Raw genomic sequence first — 20209 nt, 5'->3', positions numbered from 1 at the left:
TACGTTTAATATAATAAACATATATGGGATATGTACGTTTAATATAATAAACATATATGGGATATGTACGTTTAATATAATAAACATATATGGGATATGTACGTTTAATATAATAAACATATATGGGATATGTACGTTTAATATAATAAACATATATGGGATATGTACGTTTAATATAATAAATATATATGGGATATATACGTTTAATATAATAAATATATATATTGGAATATATATATATATTCCAAGAATCCCTTTCTCAACATTGAAGTGGACACAGAATAGGAAGCAAAGATAAAATAATAACCTACATTTGCAAAACAACAGAACCATCAGTTTATCTCCTCTTATTCTTATCTGCCTGCTTCTCCTAAAATAATAAGTCTTATCTAGTAGGCTTTTATCATTTCTAAAACTGAAGAGCATTTTCTACTAATTAAAGATGCATCAAGATTTCATCATTTTTAGCCAAGGATTAGTAATTATAGCTGGAGGGATTGAGCACCCACCCCTAGTCAGTGGAGAAAGGATTGGAGCATTCCTCTGATTCTAGCTCCTGAATCCCAGCTCATTGTTGCTAACCCCCTCACAGACCATATCACAAAAAGACACTTATTGCCCTCTTTCAACATCAAGGGCCAATTTGGATTCATTTTTACTCAAAAAGTCTGGGCTCTGGGCTTTGTAGCCTCATTTCCCAGGTGTCTCAATTGCTGCCCACCCCACGCCACAGGCTACCTGACGGTAAGCTTGACCCGCAAGTATCGGTCCACAGCGATGGCCAGCAAGGACATGATGGAGGCGTGGGTAAAGATAAGCAGTAGGCAGGTCATAAAAAGGCAGCTGTAGAAGTGGATTGTGATGCCCAGGCTGACAACAATGGCCAAAGGCATGACCAGCACCCCAACAGCAATGTCAGCCAGGGCTAGAGAGACAATGAAATAGAAGGTGGTGGTCTGCAGGCTGGGGTTCAGCTTGACCACGCAGATGACCAGCACGTTGCCCACTATGGCGCAGAGTCCAATGAAAATCTCCATGGTGATGTAGGTAACACTGGCCAATGACAGAGCAGTGCTGTTGTTGGGCATCTTGCCTTCCCAAGGGAACCTCCACAGGGACAGGTGAGCCAGCAAGATCCGTCTGTAGGGCCAGTGGGCCTAGCTCTCGCCAGACGTCTTCCCAGAGGTCCATGTGCAGTGACAGTCTAAAATTCCCAACTTGCTCATTCCTACCCTTTTCTGGTGAGGTGATCTCTTGGAAACCCCTCTCCTTAGAAAGGGCTCATCACAGGTGGGTCACTTCCAGCCCCTTTATGCGCCGCACATCCTCAAGTTTCCAGAACGCTGTAGGACGGCTCTATATGGACTGAATCTGAAAGTGCTGCTGCTCTTAGTTCCCCAAACAGATGTCCTCAAGGCCTCTGCCTGCAGCTTTTTGGCTTTTTGAGTTCCATCGAGATAAGCAACCCTCTTCAGGGGTGTTTCAGGAAGTGAGATGGGCTAAGAGGAAGTACAGAGCCCAGAACTCTCAGCAAAAAGATGGAAAGAGCAGAAGAGGAGTCATGAGTGGCACAGAGAGGGCTCAAGACAAGATTGGGTATCAGAGTTCATTCATTCAGGGACCAGATGACAGTGCAGGATCAGGTGGAAGTGGAGCTGGAAGCACTGACTATGCAATCTTTCTGCCAGCTTAGCAAAAAGATCTCATGATAAGGAGGCAAACGGGAGAAGAAGAGGAACAAAAAAGAGACTTTGGTGGCAGCCTCCTAACCTTAGCCAGAACTATTCCTGCTAAGCTCTTGCACGAGTTGACGCTTTGCTGAGCACAGCGGATACCCAGCCTTTGCAGCAAAGATCCTTGGTCAAAGGGATAAGCAAAGATTCCCTGCTCAGGACAAAAACTCAGCACCTCTGCGAAGCATCACACCTGCTTAGCCTCCACCTCTCTTTCTCAGCTCACACCCCAGCAAAATCACACTGGCCCTTACACTGGCAGCCGGCCAATGTCCAACCTATGTGAGGAACGACAGAATAGCAGAATGACCAGACATACAGAAAGAAGGGAAAAGAATGTGTGCAACAGAATCAAATGGCATATCCTCCTGCCCACACTCCCCAAGCCTCAGTCCCATCCCCGCAGGAACAGGTGACTGTCTGGGAATCAGCCCCCTCTCCCTGAAGCTGCTTACCTAGTCACCAACTTCTGGGAACCAGACACTTGCACGCCATTGTTATTTGGGGAGCCCACCTGGTTCAGGTGCTTCTCAGCACCACCCAAAGGGATTATTTTAACCAGGCGTGTTAGAGAGGCAGCAAGAAGGAACACTTGGACCCAAGCCCACACAGTGGCTTGAGAGCTTTATCATTTTTACCTTAAGCATCTAAATATGTACAGCCCAAAATAAAATTCAGTAGTAACAACAATGGTGTTCTGGTGTTTACTAACAAACACTTTGGAGTGGGGCATAAAGGAGACGCCTCTGCCTGGGGCTCATCAGGGTCCTCTTGTTAGTTGCTCTGCTCCGGCATCATTCATTGATTCCGCTCCCGACCCCCACCCTGTATCCCAAGTTGATCCAAGTCTTACCAAATCCCACACTCATCCCCGCCAGACTTGTCATTTCTCCCTGAGCAAACTCCCCAGACATTAAAAAGGGCAGTCCTCTCCAACTGAATTTCCATCATTCTAGTATTTTCCAATGTCAGTTCTGCCCACATCCCTGCACTGCTGGAACTTGAAAAGCTTCATCAGCCTCCAATGTGTCCCTCATAAATGTTTCTACTGTAATTGTTTTCTTTATCTGTGCTTCAGAGAAGGAAGTTACCACGAGAAATTTCTAGGAGGCTGCACGCTGCCAAAAAAAAAAAAAAGAAAAAAAAAGAAGCCTTTCTCACTGTATAGCACTCTTTGAACCTTGGTTAAACACTGCAAAAAACCCTCCCTCCCCTACTCCAGTACGTAGGTGAGTTCTTTTGGAATCAGTCCATCTCAGCTGGATCAGAGAAACCAAGGAAAGGGGTTTGTGTCCAAACACAGCATGCTGTAGGCAAGATAACACATGAAAGAATAACCCACAAGAGAGAATAAAGGCAGGAGACACACTTAGGGTCACCAGCCCAGCCACCTCTGCCCATCTGGGAATTCTACCCTCAGAATTGTCTGCACATACCACGGGGGTTTCTTTTCTGTGAACAAGGGAATCCCTTCCTTCATGTTCTCTGAATAGACAAGGTCCACCACTGCTGGGGTGGGGTGATTTGAGAACAGAGGGGAAGGACTTTCACAGTCACTTAACATTTTGGCCTGGAACCTGACCCTAGATTGAAAACCAAAAGGCAATCTGGGAAAGAGGACAGAGAGGCTGGGGCAGAAGGTCACCTCATTTGCCCATTCCTACCACTGCACCCACAGCCCGTGGCGCACAGCCACTCTTGGTCATGTGCCTCATCACATCTCAAGTAGATGCTGCAGCCTCCTACTCGGCGCCTCAGGCAACCAGAGGAACCACGCCAGAGCTCAATGCCCAGGATGACCCCTGCCCCTTCTAAACCATTTGGTCTGTGCATTGCCTCAGGATCAAGTCCAGACTCCTTAGAGTGGCTTATACCCTTCTGATGGGTCTCCCAGCCTCTGCAGTCTCCTGTCACCTGGGTCCGCACAGACACCATTGGCTGCACTACACTGAGCAACTCGTGGCTCAGAGTCATTCTCTTTCGCTTCCTCTCCCCTGTGCACACACTCTTTGTCTGGTTTGCAGGGCCCTTCTCCCCCAAGTCTACCTAGAAAACAAATACTTTTCCTCTAAGACTGTTCCCCAACAGGACCTTGAAGAAAACTTCCCAGTCTTCACCTCTCCTCTGGGACCGCACTGTGCTGTGTGTATATGACTTCCCTGCTTAGCCTGTAAGTTCCTGGAGGGCAGGGACCACCACTTTCCATTTCTGCATTTCTCATCCCTACTATGATGCCTGGCAGATCATCAGTGCTCAGTACATTTTTGATGAATGAATAGGAAAACACTTCAGTGAATCAGGTGGCATAAACTAGGCATTGGGTATATAAGGAAACAATAAATCAGCGAGGACTCTTAAGTGCTCTCCATCATACCAACTACTCAGTGTTAAGCAGCTTATATTCACAGACTCATTCAATACTCTCGAATGAAATAGATACTACCATTATGCTGAGCAAGTTGAGGCTCAGCGGGGTTAAATAACTTGCCCAAAGTTGTAAGCTAGGCAGTGGCAAAGCCAGCATTCAAACCCAGGCTTCTGCTTCAGAACCCAGGTTCTGAATGGCAGCCCTCAGTAAGTAAATGAGCAAATAAATTCTACAAACCTTTCAAAAGTACAAGGAGTCCCTGGGTTTGATGTTGCCATGCTATCAAATTCAGTAGAGATCAGTATTCTCAGATCTAAAAAAGAAAGTAGCCACCAAGACTATAGGCACAAAGCGCAAGTATAATGTAGATTTGGCAACTGCTCTGAGCTAGGAAGAGATGGCAGGACCAGAGAGATGACTGCATGAGCAGGCCGCTGGTAAGGCTGGGGCCCCAACGTGAGCTCTGGGCCAGAAAGGAAACCATTTTTATTGGATCAAGGTACGAATTTTTTCTTAAAAAAAAAAATATATATATATATATATATATACACACACACATATATATACACACACACACATATACACATATATACACACACACACATATATATACACATATATATATATACACACACACACACACACATATATATATGTTAACTGTGGTTAACTGTGGTTCAGGAGAATTTCCCACCTAAAAGAAAGACCATGGCTGTTTTCAATTTTACTAGAAGAGGCTGGGTGTGGTGGCTCAGCCTGCAACCTTAGCACTTTGGGAGGCTGAGGTGAGAGGATTGCTTGAGGCCAGGAGCTCAAGACCAACCTGGCCAACATAGTGAGACCCCACCTCTATTTTTTTTTATTAAAAATAAATTTTAAAATTCTACTAAAAGAACCTGAACTCCATCAGGGAAGCAAAGATCTAGGAGAAAACCATTGGCTTAAATCACAGGAAGAGTGACTGGAGGGGAAAGGCCTCACCTGTCCCAAACCCTGGCCTGGGGCCTACTTGGGTCTGATGTCACTGGGCACAGCTCAACCACAAGGCTGCAACCTTGCCCTTGGGGTTCCGCTTAACAATCTGAGAGGCTGGCAAGAGAGATGATTCATCTGATCCTTTGCAGCTTCTCAGAAAAGCCTAAAAAACCCCAGTTGCCAGCCTACAAAAACAGTAAGATGCAGTGTTAGCAGGAGCCCAGGGAAAAGGCCTCTGGAGCCCTAGAGCTGGTCCACGGGCAGCTGAGACCGGATGTCAGGCAGGCGAAAGGTGGGGCTTCTGCCCAAGGCTGTCTCCCACCCCACGGCCGTCTGCAGAGTTGCACAAAATCAGCTTGCTCACTTCCTCTTGGCCCCATCACCACTTCCCCAAAGCCTTATATTTTTATAGAGCTTCATGTTTGCCAGCCGACAGCTGAGGCTTAGAAAAGACAAGTGCTCAGGGTCAGCCCTGAAGGTGGCGCTTCCTAGGCCCCTCCCCCACCATTCTCCGGGCTCTGCCTCTCCATCAAGCCCCGGGGGTCAGGCTGGGCTTTCCCGCGCTGGGGGCTGATCTGGAGCCGCTGTCCACACGGGCCTTCTAACCAGGGCCCAGCCACTGAGGCCAATCCAAGCAGCCCAAGACTCACAGGCTGTAGTCTGCGCACAAGGAGTTTCACTCCATGCCAGTGTTGGTGGGAGGGAGGGTGAGGCCTGGAAAGGGAGGTCAAGGTTCCTTCACTCTGAGCAACAGGAAATCCTGCCCCACGAAGGGGAGCTGCTCTGGGCGCTCAGCCTCACCCTCCAGACCCCCTCACCCACACCGAGTGTGTCAGGAGGTCTCCAGGCCCCGGGGGAAAGAGAAGGGTTCAGCTAACTGAACTCAAGGCACTCAGAAAGTCGGGAAGCGTTTCAGCTGCCGGAGACTTAGCACGGTAGCATCAGCTTCAAGCGTCTGAAAGAATGATTCCTGCGTCCCAGCTGAGGCGCTATGCTCAATGGTGGCCACCAGAGGGCAGCACGTTTCTGTTGTCATTCGAGACCCAGGCTGCTGCCGAGAAAGAAAACGGGAAGAACTTGAAACGCTCCTTTGAAACTGCTTAACCAGCAGCCTCAGATGGTGCAGAAAATGAAAGAAGTGAGAATTAAGGGAAGGCAAAGGGGTCGAGAATAGGTAGCCAACTGCCTAAAGTCAATCCAATCCCATAGAATATTCTTGGGCAGTACCAAATTCAGTCCTCCTGACTCCGGAAGGTTGAGAAGCAGCTTTGCCTTTCAAACCTGTGACTGTTCCAATAAAAACAGTATTTGTGTTTTGCTTTGTCATGTGCAAAGCTCCTCCCACAATCAACTTTACTTAATTAACTCAACAACCTCACAAGGCAGGTATCATCAATCTCATCTCACAGAGGAGGAAACTGAGGCAGGGGGAATGAGTGATCTGCTCAGGATCATACATCGCCAGGCGCGGTGGCTCATGCCTGTAATCTCAGCACTTTGGGAGACCGAGGCGGGCGGATCACGAGGTCAGGCGTTCTAGACCAGCGTGGCCAACGTGGTGAAACCCCGTCTCTACTAAAAATACAAAAATTAGCTGGGCGTGGTGGCAGGCGCCTGTAATCCCAGCTACTCAGGAAGCTGAGGCAGGAGAATCGCTTGAATCCGGGAGGCGGAGGTTGCAGTGAGGTGAGATCGCAACACTGCACTCCAGCCTGGGTGACAGAGCGAGACTCCCTCTCAAACAAACAAACAAACAAACAAAAGCAGCACCAGGATGGGAGCCCAGCTCCTGGTCTCCTCGCTTAAGATGAGAATGGCGAAGACCAGGAGGGATTTGCCAGTAGGGGGTTGCAGTGGAATTTTTAGCCACATATATCATTGATCCTTCCCTTGGCATCCGTCAACCTCTGACCTATCCTTCCCCTCCTGTGAGCTCAGGTCCCACCGGTCAACCTTCCCAGCCTTTGCTGGAGAGCTTCCAAGATTTCTCCAAAAGCCTCATGTCTCTTGGCCACCCAGCCTCCTCTTTATCACAGTCCTAGGCTTCTGGGTGCTCAGGCCAGGTGTCCCCACCCCTATCAGGGGTTATTCACGGTGGTAGGGCCTCATCCCTTGATTTCACCCAGGAAGACTTTGGATCCTGATGTTGATTCTCATGCCCTTTATCTAAACACCGGGAAGTGTAGGAATGAGTTCTGGATATACCAACTACTGATCCCAAATGTTTACAGTAGGACAATGTCCTGGCCTCCTTCTTTTAACCTGCTACCTACCAAATGGGACGAAACTTCTTACGGAATTGCATGCAAACCTTACTGCCACAGTGGGAGATAAGCAACCTCCTGATTTTGATGGCATGTGTCTTCCCCTCCTACTGCACAAGGTCCTTTCATAATTATTACTGTAAGAGCTGCCATTGATAAAATGCCAATTCACATGTGCCAGGCACTATGCCAGGTGTTTTGCATACATCAGTCACAATTCTATATCAATCCTGCTGGGAAGTATTATTAGATCCATTTCACAGATAGAAAACTAAGGCTAGGAGAGAATTGACTCACTCTGGGCAGCACAGCAGCAAATGGCAGAGCTAGGGCCTGAACCCAAGTCTATATTGGCTGCAAAGCCCTGGCTCTTTCAATGAGCCACACAAAAACAGTCCAATATCAATTATGCCAAAACCCAAACTGCCATTTTGGGCAGACATTCTTCGGTATCCTAATGGGTAGACTTGCTTCCTAGGCTGGGCCAGCTATTGAAGGCCGTGCATTCTGCGTCAATTGTCTACTCTCCAGCTCCTGTCAAAGCTCAGCCAAGAGTTTTATTCCAGGCCCGTGGAGAGCAGCCAGCAGGCCCTTCGTCTACACTCCCTACCCGCACCTCCTGCGTCTACTCCCTGATCAGACAACAGCACTGCAAAATCGTTTTACTTTAGTTCCCTGCTGAAATGCCTTCCCAGATGACCTTAGTCCCTCTGCTTTTTATGAAAGGTTAATATAAAAAAACTGTCCTATGAAGTATGTCTCGGCGTTTCATCATCATCGAAAATACTATCTGTTGCTATGTCTCTTACATAAAGTTTCATAGGATAAATTTCTCTGAGGAGTTTTAGTGCTAGAAAAGAGGTCGTTTTTCTTAATAAACTAGACTGCCTTGTTCATCTGGTTAGTGGCAGAGCTTTGTCTCATTCATTTGTGTGTAAGCAGCCAGGAGTGTCAGAGCCGATGTTCGGTCTCGGTAATCACACTTGACTTAGGTTTTCTAGGATGCCTTTGTGCCCCATATCATTCCTTGACCACCCGAGTTTTAGTAATTCTGTCAGGCCCTGTTTTTCATGAGGAGCTGCACATCATTTTTGGCAGTGTGCAAGGTGTAAGAAATAACTCCGTAGAACTCACATTAGAAGGAGTACTCATTTATTTTCAGGCATATTGAAGGTTGATCGGTCCAGTCTGTCATGCAGGAATACCTGTCAGAACCCCCATGATTTGGGGGTGAGGGTTTTTTTCTCCCACAAGTGGTCCAAAATAACATTTTCAATGATCAATTTTGGCAAAAGAGAAAAAACTGATGAGACTGAAAATGTCCCCTCATGTGAAGTGAGTCTTTTAATACAGCACTCACGGGCACCCACATCCAGCAATATTTAGGAAATGCTTCATTAGGAATCGCACTGGGTAAACCATAATGCTATGATTCCCCCAGGAAGAATGTATTTTTATTGGTGTGTGCCCCACCTATTTCCACAAAGTACTGAAGTTACTGTCAGGCTGAGTTGATGGCTTCTTCCTCTGCACTCCCACATCGCTTTACACATTCCTCTCTTGGAGCACTTACTACACTATTCTGTAGTTATTTATTTACATGACTGCTTCTCCCACTAGCTGGTAAACTCCTTAAATGAAGAAATTATGTCTTATTCATTTTTGTGTCTTCCTCCCACTCCCCTTCTCCCCAAAGCACGAAGATCCTAAAATATACCTGCCACGTAAGAAACCTGCAATAAATTCCAGTTGAATGTATTATGTATTATTCTCAGGTCTGTCTTCTCCTTACCTGTAAGAATGCTGGCTATACCTCTCTATGTCCAGTGAGGAATCAGAAGGGATATTTGGAAGACCTCCTCCTCAACAAAAAGTAGGTTTTTGTGTCTTCTAACTTCAATCACAAACCAGTACAGATAGAAAACACCACGTGACCTATTTGGGTCTAGTTAAAGGAACCCTCAGACAGAATGTCTAATATTTACATTACAGTTGCTATTTCAGCATTTTTACCTATAACCACCCATTTCATTCCCTCATCTCTGTGATCTGTCTCAAATGGTGCCTTTTATACACACACACACACACACACACACACACACACACACATCCACATGCTCTCTCCATCCTCTCTGTTTATTTCGTATGCCACATCTTTCACAGTCAGAGCTCGTTTGTTCATTTGCTTGTCTTTGGTCTGTCCCCTTGCTTGTCTTGTTCACAATTCTATCTGCCAGACCTGGAACCACCTCTGGCCCTAGTTACCAGCTTAGTCTGACACATTACTCCTGATCACTGACCACTGATCTTGCCCCAAATCACAGTGTTCATGATGGGGTTTTTAGGACACAACACATTTGGAGTAAGATGGAACACCAGAGGGAACGGAGGCCCAGAGTAGCCAGTTCAGGGTCAAAACTAGAAAAGCAGCCAGGTTTCTTTGCTAGCAAGCCCCCTTCACTGGCTCCTTTGTCACTCTGTCCCCATTTTCTGAAACCTGGGCCAAAGAGCTTAGGGCCCTCCAATCAAGCACACAGCTGACCCTTCCTTCTTCATCACTGCACTCGCCCTTTGCCAGTTGGCCAGTCAACCCATGCTAGTGGGCAGAATAGTGGGTGCTAATCAGTTACATTACCCACATCAGCAGTGCCTTCCAGGCCCTCTCAAGCTGTGCCTAATGGATGTCCAGCTGCAGTGAGACACAGCCACCTGTGCATCCAGCATAGCATGAACTCTAGTGCCTCCTCACTGGGCATCAGGCCCGCCCCACTCTGCTTACCCCAATGTGCTCCAGAGGAGAAATCACTTTCAGGCTCCAGCCATGTGTTTCTGAATATGCTGCGTCTTTCTTATTTTGAACTCTGTTTCTAAATGGATGACCTTGGCCAAACTGCTTTATCTCTGTGCTTTCATTTCCCCCTTTGATAAATAAGATACCCCTCTGCGGACTGGATGAAGTAACCCAGGCACGGCAGTTGGCACAGCACTTGGTCCCCTGCACCACCACCTTGGGCAGCTACCAGGAATGTGAGTGCTGCAGCTGGGTGGGGTTGGGGGTTGATGTTTCACTGTCAGAGCCACTCCAGTGCCCAACCAGTGCTCCACTTCCACTTACAAGGTGCTTGGTAGAGGTTGAATTAAAGGAAAGTCATTCCACACTCACCACCCTGTGGGCTACTGAACTGTGAGATACAGACTTGTTGGGAAGCCACAAGGGTGTGTTCCATAGACCCTGTGTTTCTGCAGGGCTGATTGTCTCAGTCTTTCTCTGGAGGTGCTCTATCCCTGTTCCAACTGCCCCAGTGGTACCTCCAGCTTTAGAAATAGGAAGTATCCAAAAGACACTGTGGGAGGCAGTACATTTTCCTCTCCTTTCTCCACCCTTGCCAAGAAGCAGTGGTTTGTCAGCATAAGCAGGCCTGCTGGGTGGACTTTGTGAACCCCAGGGAAAGGCTGCCCCAGGTCTGACAGTTCACAGCTTCCAGACATTTAGTCTTCCAGGTCACCAGCCCCCAAGAGCCACCCAGGCCCCCTCAGTTGCTGCAGGAGAAGCCCTCTAAGGGCCAGATATCAAGAACTAGAGTATTCAGAGCAATAATCCCAGTTTCTGTTTCTTGAGTGTCATTCATTTTAGAAGGCCTGGCGGATCACTCAGCACTACTCACTACTATAAAGGGGCCACCTCCTGCACAGGGTGTGAGGGTTGCTGAATAACAGCAACAAGCGGGGATATTACAGCCAACTCCAGCCAAAACAACTGCACATCGGCAAACATGGAGGCACATGAGGCCAGTAATTTAATTTGCATTACATTTATTTGTATTTTCTCTTGACCTGAAATACAAAACATCCTCTAATCTTTCATTAACCCTGGAAACATTTCTGCTTTCAAAGAAGTAAATAAATAGAATTTATTCTAGGTTGGGAGTTTAGCCTCAGGGCTGGGCTGGGGAGCCAGGCTCTCCAGTCTCTCCCAGGCCTCCAAGATAAAAATCTCATTCTGTCCTTGTCCCTCTAAGATAAGTCAACTGGCCTGCTCAGTCCCAGAGGAAAGTTCAACACGGTTTCAGTGACCATGACTTCAGCAGGGCTAACAGAACTCTAGGTCACTGCAGATGGTCCATCCTATGCCCCCTCCCTCCCTCTACCCCACCCACGCCTAGTGCTCATGACTAGGGCTTTTTGTGTTATCTCAGAGTTGGCACCCTCTCCATTTCCTGCCAATAATGCTAGCTGTTGTTTCTGAGCAAATGGAACAAATGACCAACGTGAACTCCATGCTGTCTGCAAACTGGAAACATCTGCAGGGAGGCAGGGCATCCCCTAGTTGGGGTGGGGTTGCATGGGAGCTGGTGGGAGGGGCTGTGGGAAGAAGGTCCAAGAATCTCAGGGAGGAGGGCAAAGGGTGAAGCCTCCACAGAAAACCGCACATAGGCACATGGGCCTCACAACCCTGTCCCTTCTTTTACTTTCCAAACATTCACTCTTTGCAGTGTCTTGACCAAATGAAGGGAGGATGCACATACCCTTTTATAAATATCATTTAAGATGTTAAACTCTTGTGTGGTAAAGCCAAAATGGCTCATAGAAAGCAATAGGTGCAACTCGCCATTTCAGAGATGATGACAACGGCCCAAAGAGGGAGTAGATGTAGTAGCTACAAATAAAGTCTGGGATGTGCGGCAGCTCACACCTGTGATCCCAGTGCTTTGGAAGGCCGAGACAGGTGGATTGCTTGAGCCCAGGAGTTCAAGACCAGCATGAGCAACATAGCAAGACCCCGTCTCTACAAAAAAATTTCAGAAAAAATTGGTTGGGAGTGGTGTAAAAAATTATAGACCTGCACCTGTAGTCCCAGCTACTTGGGAGGTCAGGGAGGTCAAGCCTGGGAGGTTGAGGCTTCAGTAAGCAAGGATCACACCATCACTGCACTCCAGCCTGGGTGACAGGATGAGACCTTGACTTAAAAAAAAAAGCAGCAGCAAAGTCTGAACCATACCCAGAACCGCCATCACCTTACTGCTAGTATATGAGTGTGCATACAGTGTTGGAACACACACACACACATCATACCATGCTGCCTCCCTTAAAGCCATGGTAAAAAGAGTCATGCCTCCCTTAAAGCCAGGAGCCATGCTCAGACTTCCCCATGCAGTAACACAATAATGGTAACACTCCAGGGCTCTCTCGGGGCCTGGATCACACTAGCACATCCTCTAATCTTTCATTAACCTTGGAATACTCTGTCAGAGGCTCTCCCTTGATCCTTGGCATAGCCCTATAATAGAGACTGTCATTTTCATCACCTCTTCTTTTCACAGGTAAGAATATTGACATTGAGCAAGATCAAGCAACTTGCCCAAGTTTGCACTGCTAGCAAAGGGCAGAGCCCGCCTTGACCTCAGGCAGTCCCATGCCCAGTCGCCTGTGTTACACTGCCTGGAACCCCTCACTGAATCCAATTGCAACCTTGAGAAGTGAGATTTGCTCATTTCTGCAGATGGGAAACAGTGGCTGAGAGTTTAGAATCCTGAATTCAACAGAAAGACAGCCCTTGGTCAGCTCTTCCACTGCGGAGGGAATCTCTAGAGTGAGAACTAGTTTCTTGACCCAGACTAACCTGGAAATGATTTTCTGAGCATCACAGTGGCGGGCACAAGGGGGAAGATCGACTGGCTCTTCCTGCCTGATTTCACTGGGGTCGTTGAACCAGAACTCCCACCTACTAAAAACAGCCTGGCTTCTCCTGCGCCTTGGGGAAGTGCCAGTTCCCTACCCTGTGGCCTGCGGTCCTCAGCCCTGCTTGTGTGAGGAAGGAGTCTGAGAGGCTGACTCCTTCCTCCTGAGAGGCTGTTCCTCTCAGGAGGAACAGCTGAGAGGCTGTTCATGCCCTGGTTGTAGAGATTGGTGTTCCCCGATGGGAGTTGGGGACGCTGCCAGTCCCCTTTCAGCAGATGACAAGGAAGGAGGTCTCTGCAGCAGCCAGCTGCCCCTTGCGCCAGAGGCGATGAGCACCGGGCCTCCTGGCAGCGGCTGGGTTCCGCGGCTGCACGGGCCGCTCCCCTGAGCCTGGGAAAGAGGACACAGAGACGGCCCAGGAGCAGCGCTGAGGGGGCCCTGGCGCCGGGGACTGTGGCCCCGACAACCCCCCAGAAGTCGCAGTGGCGTCGGCTCTTCTCCCTTGCTCTACTGCGGCTGGTGCAGGGGGCGGGACTGTCGACCTGATTCATCCGAGACACAATTTGAGGATGCTGGTGCTGCGCCGGCCGGACGCACTCCTCCGGAACTCCGGGAGCCGGGGAGGCCGGAGGGAGGGGTGTTCCCCGCAGCTCGCAGAGGTCAGCACAGCCCCGGCCCAGACTGGAGGAACTGACCGCGGCGTTCCTACCATTTATATGTCAGAGAGCGGCCGGGACCTGCAGGTGGGACCGCATGATTCCTGCTGGAGGACTGATCTGAGGCGAGTCTCTGGGAGGCTGGGAGTCCTCTGCACAACCCCGTCATGAGAGCAATTGGGTTTGCCCCCTGCCTGCCAGGACAGCGCCCTCAGCACCCCTGTTGGCAGGGCCGCTGTCCAGGGCAGACAGCCCTCACCTCCCAGGGCCTTGCAGGCAGCACCTTGTGCTAAAGTTGGCCTAAGCAGGAAGCTGCTCTCAGGGCATTTGAGAGAGGGGAGTGGGAATGCGAGCCAAAAGGAAGTCACAAAGATCAACTTAAAAATAGCCCCCCCTCCAGGTCAGTCAGGAGGAGGAACTTGCAGAAAAGCCAAGTTCTGATGGTGATGGCTCAGGGCGACGTCAGAAAGCCCCAAAAGCAAATCAGCAGAGGCCGGGCTTGGAGCACATCTCATGCTCTTATTAGCCTCAGCAAACCACTGCCAAGACCCCTTCTTCTCCTTAGACTTCCGCCCCAGCCAGCATCTGTTTCCTCTCCTAAATTTAAACAACCAGGTTAGTGAACTTGAGAGAGAATTTCTGCCCAGGGAAGAGCAGACCCTCCTACGCCCTCAACAGAACACAAAGGACACACAATGACACCAACTCCTCCTCAGCTTCTGCTGGGTGAGTGGGGCCCAGGGTTTCTGAGAAGGGCTCAGCTCCCATTATTCCAGGCAGAAAGCCACAAAGCTGAAGTCTGAAGAAGACCTCAGCTTGAAAGAGAGTAGGCAGGCCAGATGGCTGGGTTGTCCCGGGATGAGCAGTGTGTGATGCCTTCCAACACGGGATAAGGTGAAGGGGGCTCCTTAGGAAAGCCAGAAATCCACGAAACAACACTTGTTCCAGGGCCCCAGCCCTGAGCGTTGATGCATAAACCTCTTAACACAGCTAGTCTTGGGATAAATCAAACCTTTTGGCTTTTTCTAGGCACCATTCTCAATCTTATCTAAATAGAGCTGTTTGCTTAGGGGAAGGCGACAGCAACTACCTAGAACCTTTCCCTGGTTCTGCTGGCTTCTCAGTCCCAGGCTATTATGACCCCATCCTACACTCTCTCACTTTTCGTCTCCCTTCCTCCCTCCCTCCCAAGTGCAGGAGTGCAAGATCATGCTTGCGCATGTGTATACACAGACACACACACACACACACACGCACACGCTAGCCTCATGGAAACATTTAGGGCAATGAAGGATGTCTGAGGAACCCTCGATAAAAATCTCTCCTGGAGAGACTGAGTCCATATCCTTTCTCTTAGGCTATCAGGCCTCAGACATTTCCAAGAAATGTTCTTTGTAAGTAGCTTTATGCTGCTATGGCAATACAGAGTGACTTCCTTGGATTTAGCAGTAGTCAATGGAAAAAAAAAAAAAAAAAAGTAAGGACTGCTCCTGTTAATTGCGTCCTGCTGTCCAGATTGCCTGTCACTCTCTTCTCTACATACCCCAGGTCATTTGTTGTAGCCAAGGTACTAGAGCCAGAGGCTTGGTTTTAAATTTCTCTTCCTTTCCTTACATATAGAAAACTGGTTAAATGTTTCATATTCTGAGAATTTGCCCTGAGTAGAGCATTTCTGAATTTCAGTCCACAAAAAACACACGCCAGAATCACATTAGGATTCAAAACCCCAGCCCTGCCACTTAGTGGCTGTGTGAGTTTTGGCAAATTACTTTAATTGTTCTGAGCTTATTTTCACATCTGTAAAGTGAGACTGAAAGAGGTTAATAAAAGCCACTTCAAAGAGCTGTGAAGTGGATTCAATGAGATGTTAGTTATAGACACCTGGCACCTTGCCCAACAACCAACAGTGGGTCCTCAGTGGGTCGGTGCACTTTTCTCCTGCTGCATGGATTATCTATTTCTGTTTGGTGTGTTCCCCTTCATACTCCACATCAAAAACTTCAGAGCTTCTTATTAAAACCAGTGCCCCCGCAGCATTAGCCTCATAACGACTCCCCGGTAATAACAGCAAATATTAGTTGAGTACTTTCTATGCAGATTGGGTTCTTTTGTATCTTAACACATCCCTGTGAGGCGGATATCATTTTGTACCCATTTTATAGATAAGTAGGCTGAGGTTCAGTGACTTCCTCAAGAACACATATGCAGTTCATGGTAGAGCCAGGATCTGGACCCAAGCAGGCTGGCTCCAGAGGAACCACTTTTAACCTTTTTGCTATACCTGTGCTAACTGTTTGACAGATTGCAGCTCCCACTGTTAGGGACTTTTTCTGAATATAAGACAGACGTGGATGGTCTTGATTTCCCCAGAATCTGGGTTTTAATCAGCCACACTGAACTGATCATTTGACAATGGTAGTTACCATTCATTCAGCATCTACCTATTTTAAGCCAGACACTTTGCATACATTATCTCTAAACCGGGGTTTCTCAACCTCAACCCTATTGACATTGTGGACTGGATAACTCTTTGTTGTGAGGAGCTGAATGTGCACTGTAGGATGTTTAGCAGTAACCATGGCTTCTGCCCACTAAATGCCAGTAGCATCCCCACATCCAAGTCATGACAATCAAAAGTGTCTCCAGACATTACCAGACATTCCCTGGGAGAATCTGGAGGATGAGAATCACTCCCAGTTGAGAAACAGTGATCTAAACGAGAAGCCTAAAGTTCAGAGAGGCTAAGCAATTTTCCCAAGGTCACAAGCCTGGCAGGCAGCAGAGATAGAATCTGAACCAAGCTTTGCCTAACACCAAAGTCCAAGTAGGATCATTACATCATGCTCTCTCCTAGTTCCTAAATAAGGAAGGTGTGAACTAGATACTGAAATCTGTTTGCCCAGAAGCAATACCATTAATGTGTTCTGATTCTCCTATGCCAATATGGTTCAAATTCTGAACTTACAACCGCTGGCTACGCGTCAGAGCACAATCTAGATGTAAGGTTTTTGGAGCTAAATCAACTGTGACCTAGGCCATCCTTCCCCAACTAGGAATATTTTCATTTTTTGTTTGTTTGTTGTTTGTTTTTTGTTTTGTGAGATGGAGTCTCACTCTGTCGCCCAGGCTGGAGTGCAGTGGTGTGATCTCGACTCACCGCAACCTCTGTCTTCTAGGTTCAAGCGATTCTCCTGCCTCATCCTCCCAAGTAGCTGGGATTACAGGTGCCTGCCACCACACCCAGCTAATTTTTGTATTTTTAGTAGAGACTAGGTTTCACCATGTTGGCCAGGCTGGTCTCAAACTCCCGACCTCAGGTGATCCATCCACCTCAGCCTCCCAAAGTGCTGGGATTACAGGCGTGAGCCACCGCACCCAGCCCCAGCTAGGAATTTAAGCTCTTGTTTACAGTCCTGTGTCCCCTGAGTGTGCTACGAGGCTTGGTTTGAGCATCTACTCCACTAGTTCTTCTGGAACCACTGAGAAGATCATGGTCTTGGGAAACGATGGCAGCACTTTGTGTTTCTTATCTTCAGCCATTGTTTAAAAAGAGCTGAGGGCAGAATCACAACTCAAACTTCTACCTGAGTTTCATTTCCTTTTGGTTCCAGATTAATTTATTAAAATCTTTATGAACACAAAATAGACTGAATTTGCAAATGACTCCACAGCCTGTGACACGGAGAGATGTGTAATCAAAGAGAGACCACCAGGCACATAATTAGCAAGTTGCATGCAAGAAGACTCATTCACAGCACAGTTGCAACTAACCCAAGCCCAGGTTTCTTTATCATTTTTTTGTTCTCTCTTTCCCTCCTCGAGCTTAATGCCTTTTTCTCTTCTTTATTTTTTTAATTTTTTTTATTTTTTGAGATGGAGTCTCGCTCTGTCACCCAGGTTGGAGTGCAGTGGCACGATCTCGGCTCACTGCAACCTCCACCTCCCAGGTTGAAGTGATTGTCCTCCCTAAGCTTCCTGAGTAGCTGGGATTACAGGCACCTGCCACCACACCCAGCTAATTTTTGTATTTTTAATAGAGATGGGGTTTCACCATATCGTCCAGGCTGGTCTTGAACTCCTGACCTCAGGTGATCCACCCGCCTCGGCCTCCCAAAGTGCTGGGATTACAGGCGTGAGCCACCGCGCTTGGCCGCCTTTTTCTCTTCTTTGCTGGGCCCTGTTGTACACAGACCCGGTTAACCACTGTTAATGTACTGTACATTAGCAAACAGGACAAACAGGAACCTCTTTCCTATGGTCTTCGATGCACAGTCAAAAACAATAACAACTAATAGTAAATTCTGTAGGAAACTAAATAGGTTGTCATAAAGAGTGGGTTCACTGCCAGAGCCAGCTTGCTTTCTTTTATGGAGGAAACGATAGTTAACAGCAGCTGCTACCCATGTTAGTGAAGTCCAAAGGCCTTGGCAACCTTAGTACGGTGTGCAGTCAGGTAGCTGCCATCTCAGTGTTCCCTAAAAGCTCCCCATGTGTTCCTCCTGACTAGAGTCATCACAGAAAAGTTTTTATTACAAGATCATAAAATCAACAATCTCCCCAACAAGATAATAAGATGATGATGGCAAAAGGGTGAGAGTAAATCTCAGTCTCCAGTACAGGAAACTGGAAGATTAGGACTTTTACTTTAAGGCTGTATAATTTCTTAACCAGGTGAATAGAAGGGGAGATGAAATTTAGTAGTAAAGGCAGAAGCTGTCTCAGAGGTGCTTGTCAATGTAACTAAGAGACTGTTTTGGGTGGAAGCCATTCACTTTTCAAATATATCTGAAAACAGTGTTTTTCAAACTACAGGTATCAACTCATTCAGGAATCCTGAAATCAACTTAGTGGATCATGACCACATTGCATTTTCAGTTAAATGGAGTGGAATGGATATATCAGATTACATTGTACATAGCAATGGTATTTTTGTTTCAGTTATATGTTTGTGTGCTGGTAGGTAGTAATCTGAAATGAATTCTTCTTGTTGTATACCTTTATTGAAGTCTAATTAGCATGCAATAAATTGCATGTATTTAAAGTGCACGCTTTGACTTATACAAGTTTTGGCATATGTATACACCTGTGAAACCATCACCAGTCACGATAATAAATATGGCCGTCGCTCCCAAGTCTCCTCATGCCTCTTTGTAATCCCTCCCTCCCACCCCTGCCCACCCTATCCCCTAACTATTGATCTGCTCTCTGTTATTACAGATTAGTTTGTATTTTCTGTGTAACTTTGGCATTCACCCATTTGTTGTGTGCAGCAATGGTTCATTCATTGTTAATGTTGAGTAGGATTCCATTGTGTGGATCTATCATAATTTGCTTGTGCGTTCACCTATTGATGGACATCTGGATTTTTTCCAGTTTGGGGCTATTCCAAATAAAGTTGTCACAAATATTTGTGAAGAAGTCTTGTGAGGACATGTTTTTTGGGTAAATACCTCGTTATGGGATGACTGGATCATACAGTGGGTGTATTTCACTAAAGAAATTGCCAAATTTTCTTGTAAAATGATTATGTCATTTTACATTCCCACCGGTAATGAATGAGAGTTCCAGTTTCTCCACATACATCCTCACCTGTTCTTGGAATGGTCAGTTGCTTTCGTTTTAGCCATTGTAGTGGTTACGTAATGGTATCTCATTTTAATTTGCATATGCCTACTAACCATTGAGACTGAGCATCTTCTTATGTGCTTTTTTGACATTTGTATATCATCCTTGGTGAAGTAACTATTAAATTTTGTGCCCATTTTTCTATTGGGTTATTCATATTCTTAATGAAGTTGTTAGAATTCTTTGTATATTTTAGTTATAAGTCTTTTGTCAGATATAAGATTTGCAAATCTTTTCTCCTGGTTTGTGGCCAACTTTTTACATTCTTAAGAGTGCCTTATGAAGGACAAAAGATTTCATCTTTATTAATTTTTGCTCGTATATTTTGTGCTTTTGTGTTATATTTAAGAAATTTTTGCCAAACCCAAGGCCACTAGGACCTTCTCCTGTGTTTTCTCCTAGAAATTTTATAGTTTTAGTCTTATATTCAAGTCAATATTACATTTCAAGTTAATTTTTGTATATAGTATGAGGTAAGGGTTGAGGTTCATTTTATTGCATATGGCTATTTAATTGCTTCAGCACTATTTGTTGAAAAGATTGTCCTTTACCCATTCAGTTGTTTTGGCACCTTTCTTGGAAATCAATTGACCATATAGGTATGGGTTTATTTCCATTTTTGCTCTGTATTGTGTTACATCAATCTATTTGTCTATCTTTATACCAATACCACATCATCTTGATTGTTGTCATTTTACGGAAAGTCTTGAAATCAGGTATTATTGGTACTCCAACTTGGTTCTTTTTCAAAGTTGTTTTGGCTATTCTAGGTCTTTTGAATGTTCACATACATTTTAAAATCAGTTTTTCAATTTTTTCAAAAAAGTCTTCTAGGAATTTGATTGGATTGTGTTAAATTGACAAATCAGTTTAGGAGAGAATTGCCAATTCAACAACACATAATCTTAC

At 46.6% G+C, this 20209-nt stretch overlaps 1 protein-coding gene across 5 annotated transcripts in view; it reads right to left on the bottom strand.

The window, feature by feature from the left end:
* The window catches only part of ADORA3 (adenosine A3 receptor), an 80980-nt gene that overhangs the window by 19817 nt on the left and 40954 nt on the right, over positions 1-20209 (bottom strand). For 2 of the 5 annotated variants that reach the window (XM_024246754.2, XM_009246346.2), the window contains exon 1: positions 739-2409. The exons of the other annotated variants lie outside the window; for them this stretch is intronic. In XM_024246754.2, the coding sequence (XP_024102522.2) occupies positions 739-1088 (350 nt within the window). In that variant the 5' untranslated portion in view covers positions 1089-2409. Of the gene's footprint in view, positions 1-738; positions 2410-20209 lie in introns of those variants that run through there. 5 annotated transcript variants of the gene reach the window in all.

The sequence above is a fragment of the Pongo abelii genome, chromosome 1, assembly GCF_028885655.2.
Source record: "Pongo abelii isolate AG06213 chromosome 1, NHGRI_mPonAbe1-v2.0_pri, whole genome shotgun sequence".
In the NCBI taxonomy this organism is placed as follows: Eukaryota; Metazoa; Chordata; class Mammalia; order Primates; family Hominidae; genus Pongo; species Pongo abelii.
Note: the sequence above shows the minus strand (reverse complement) of the source record. Positions and strands in the feature narration are given on the sequence as shown.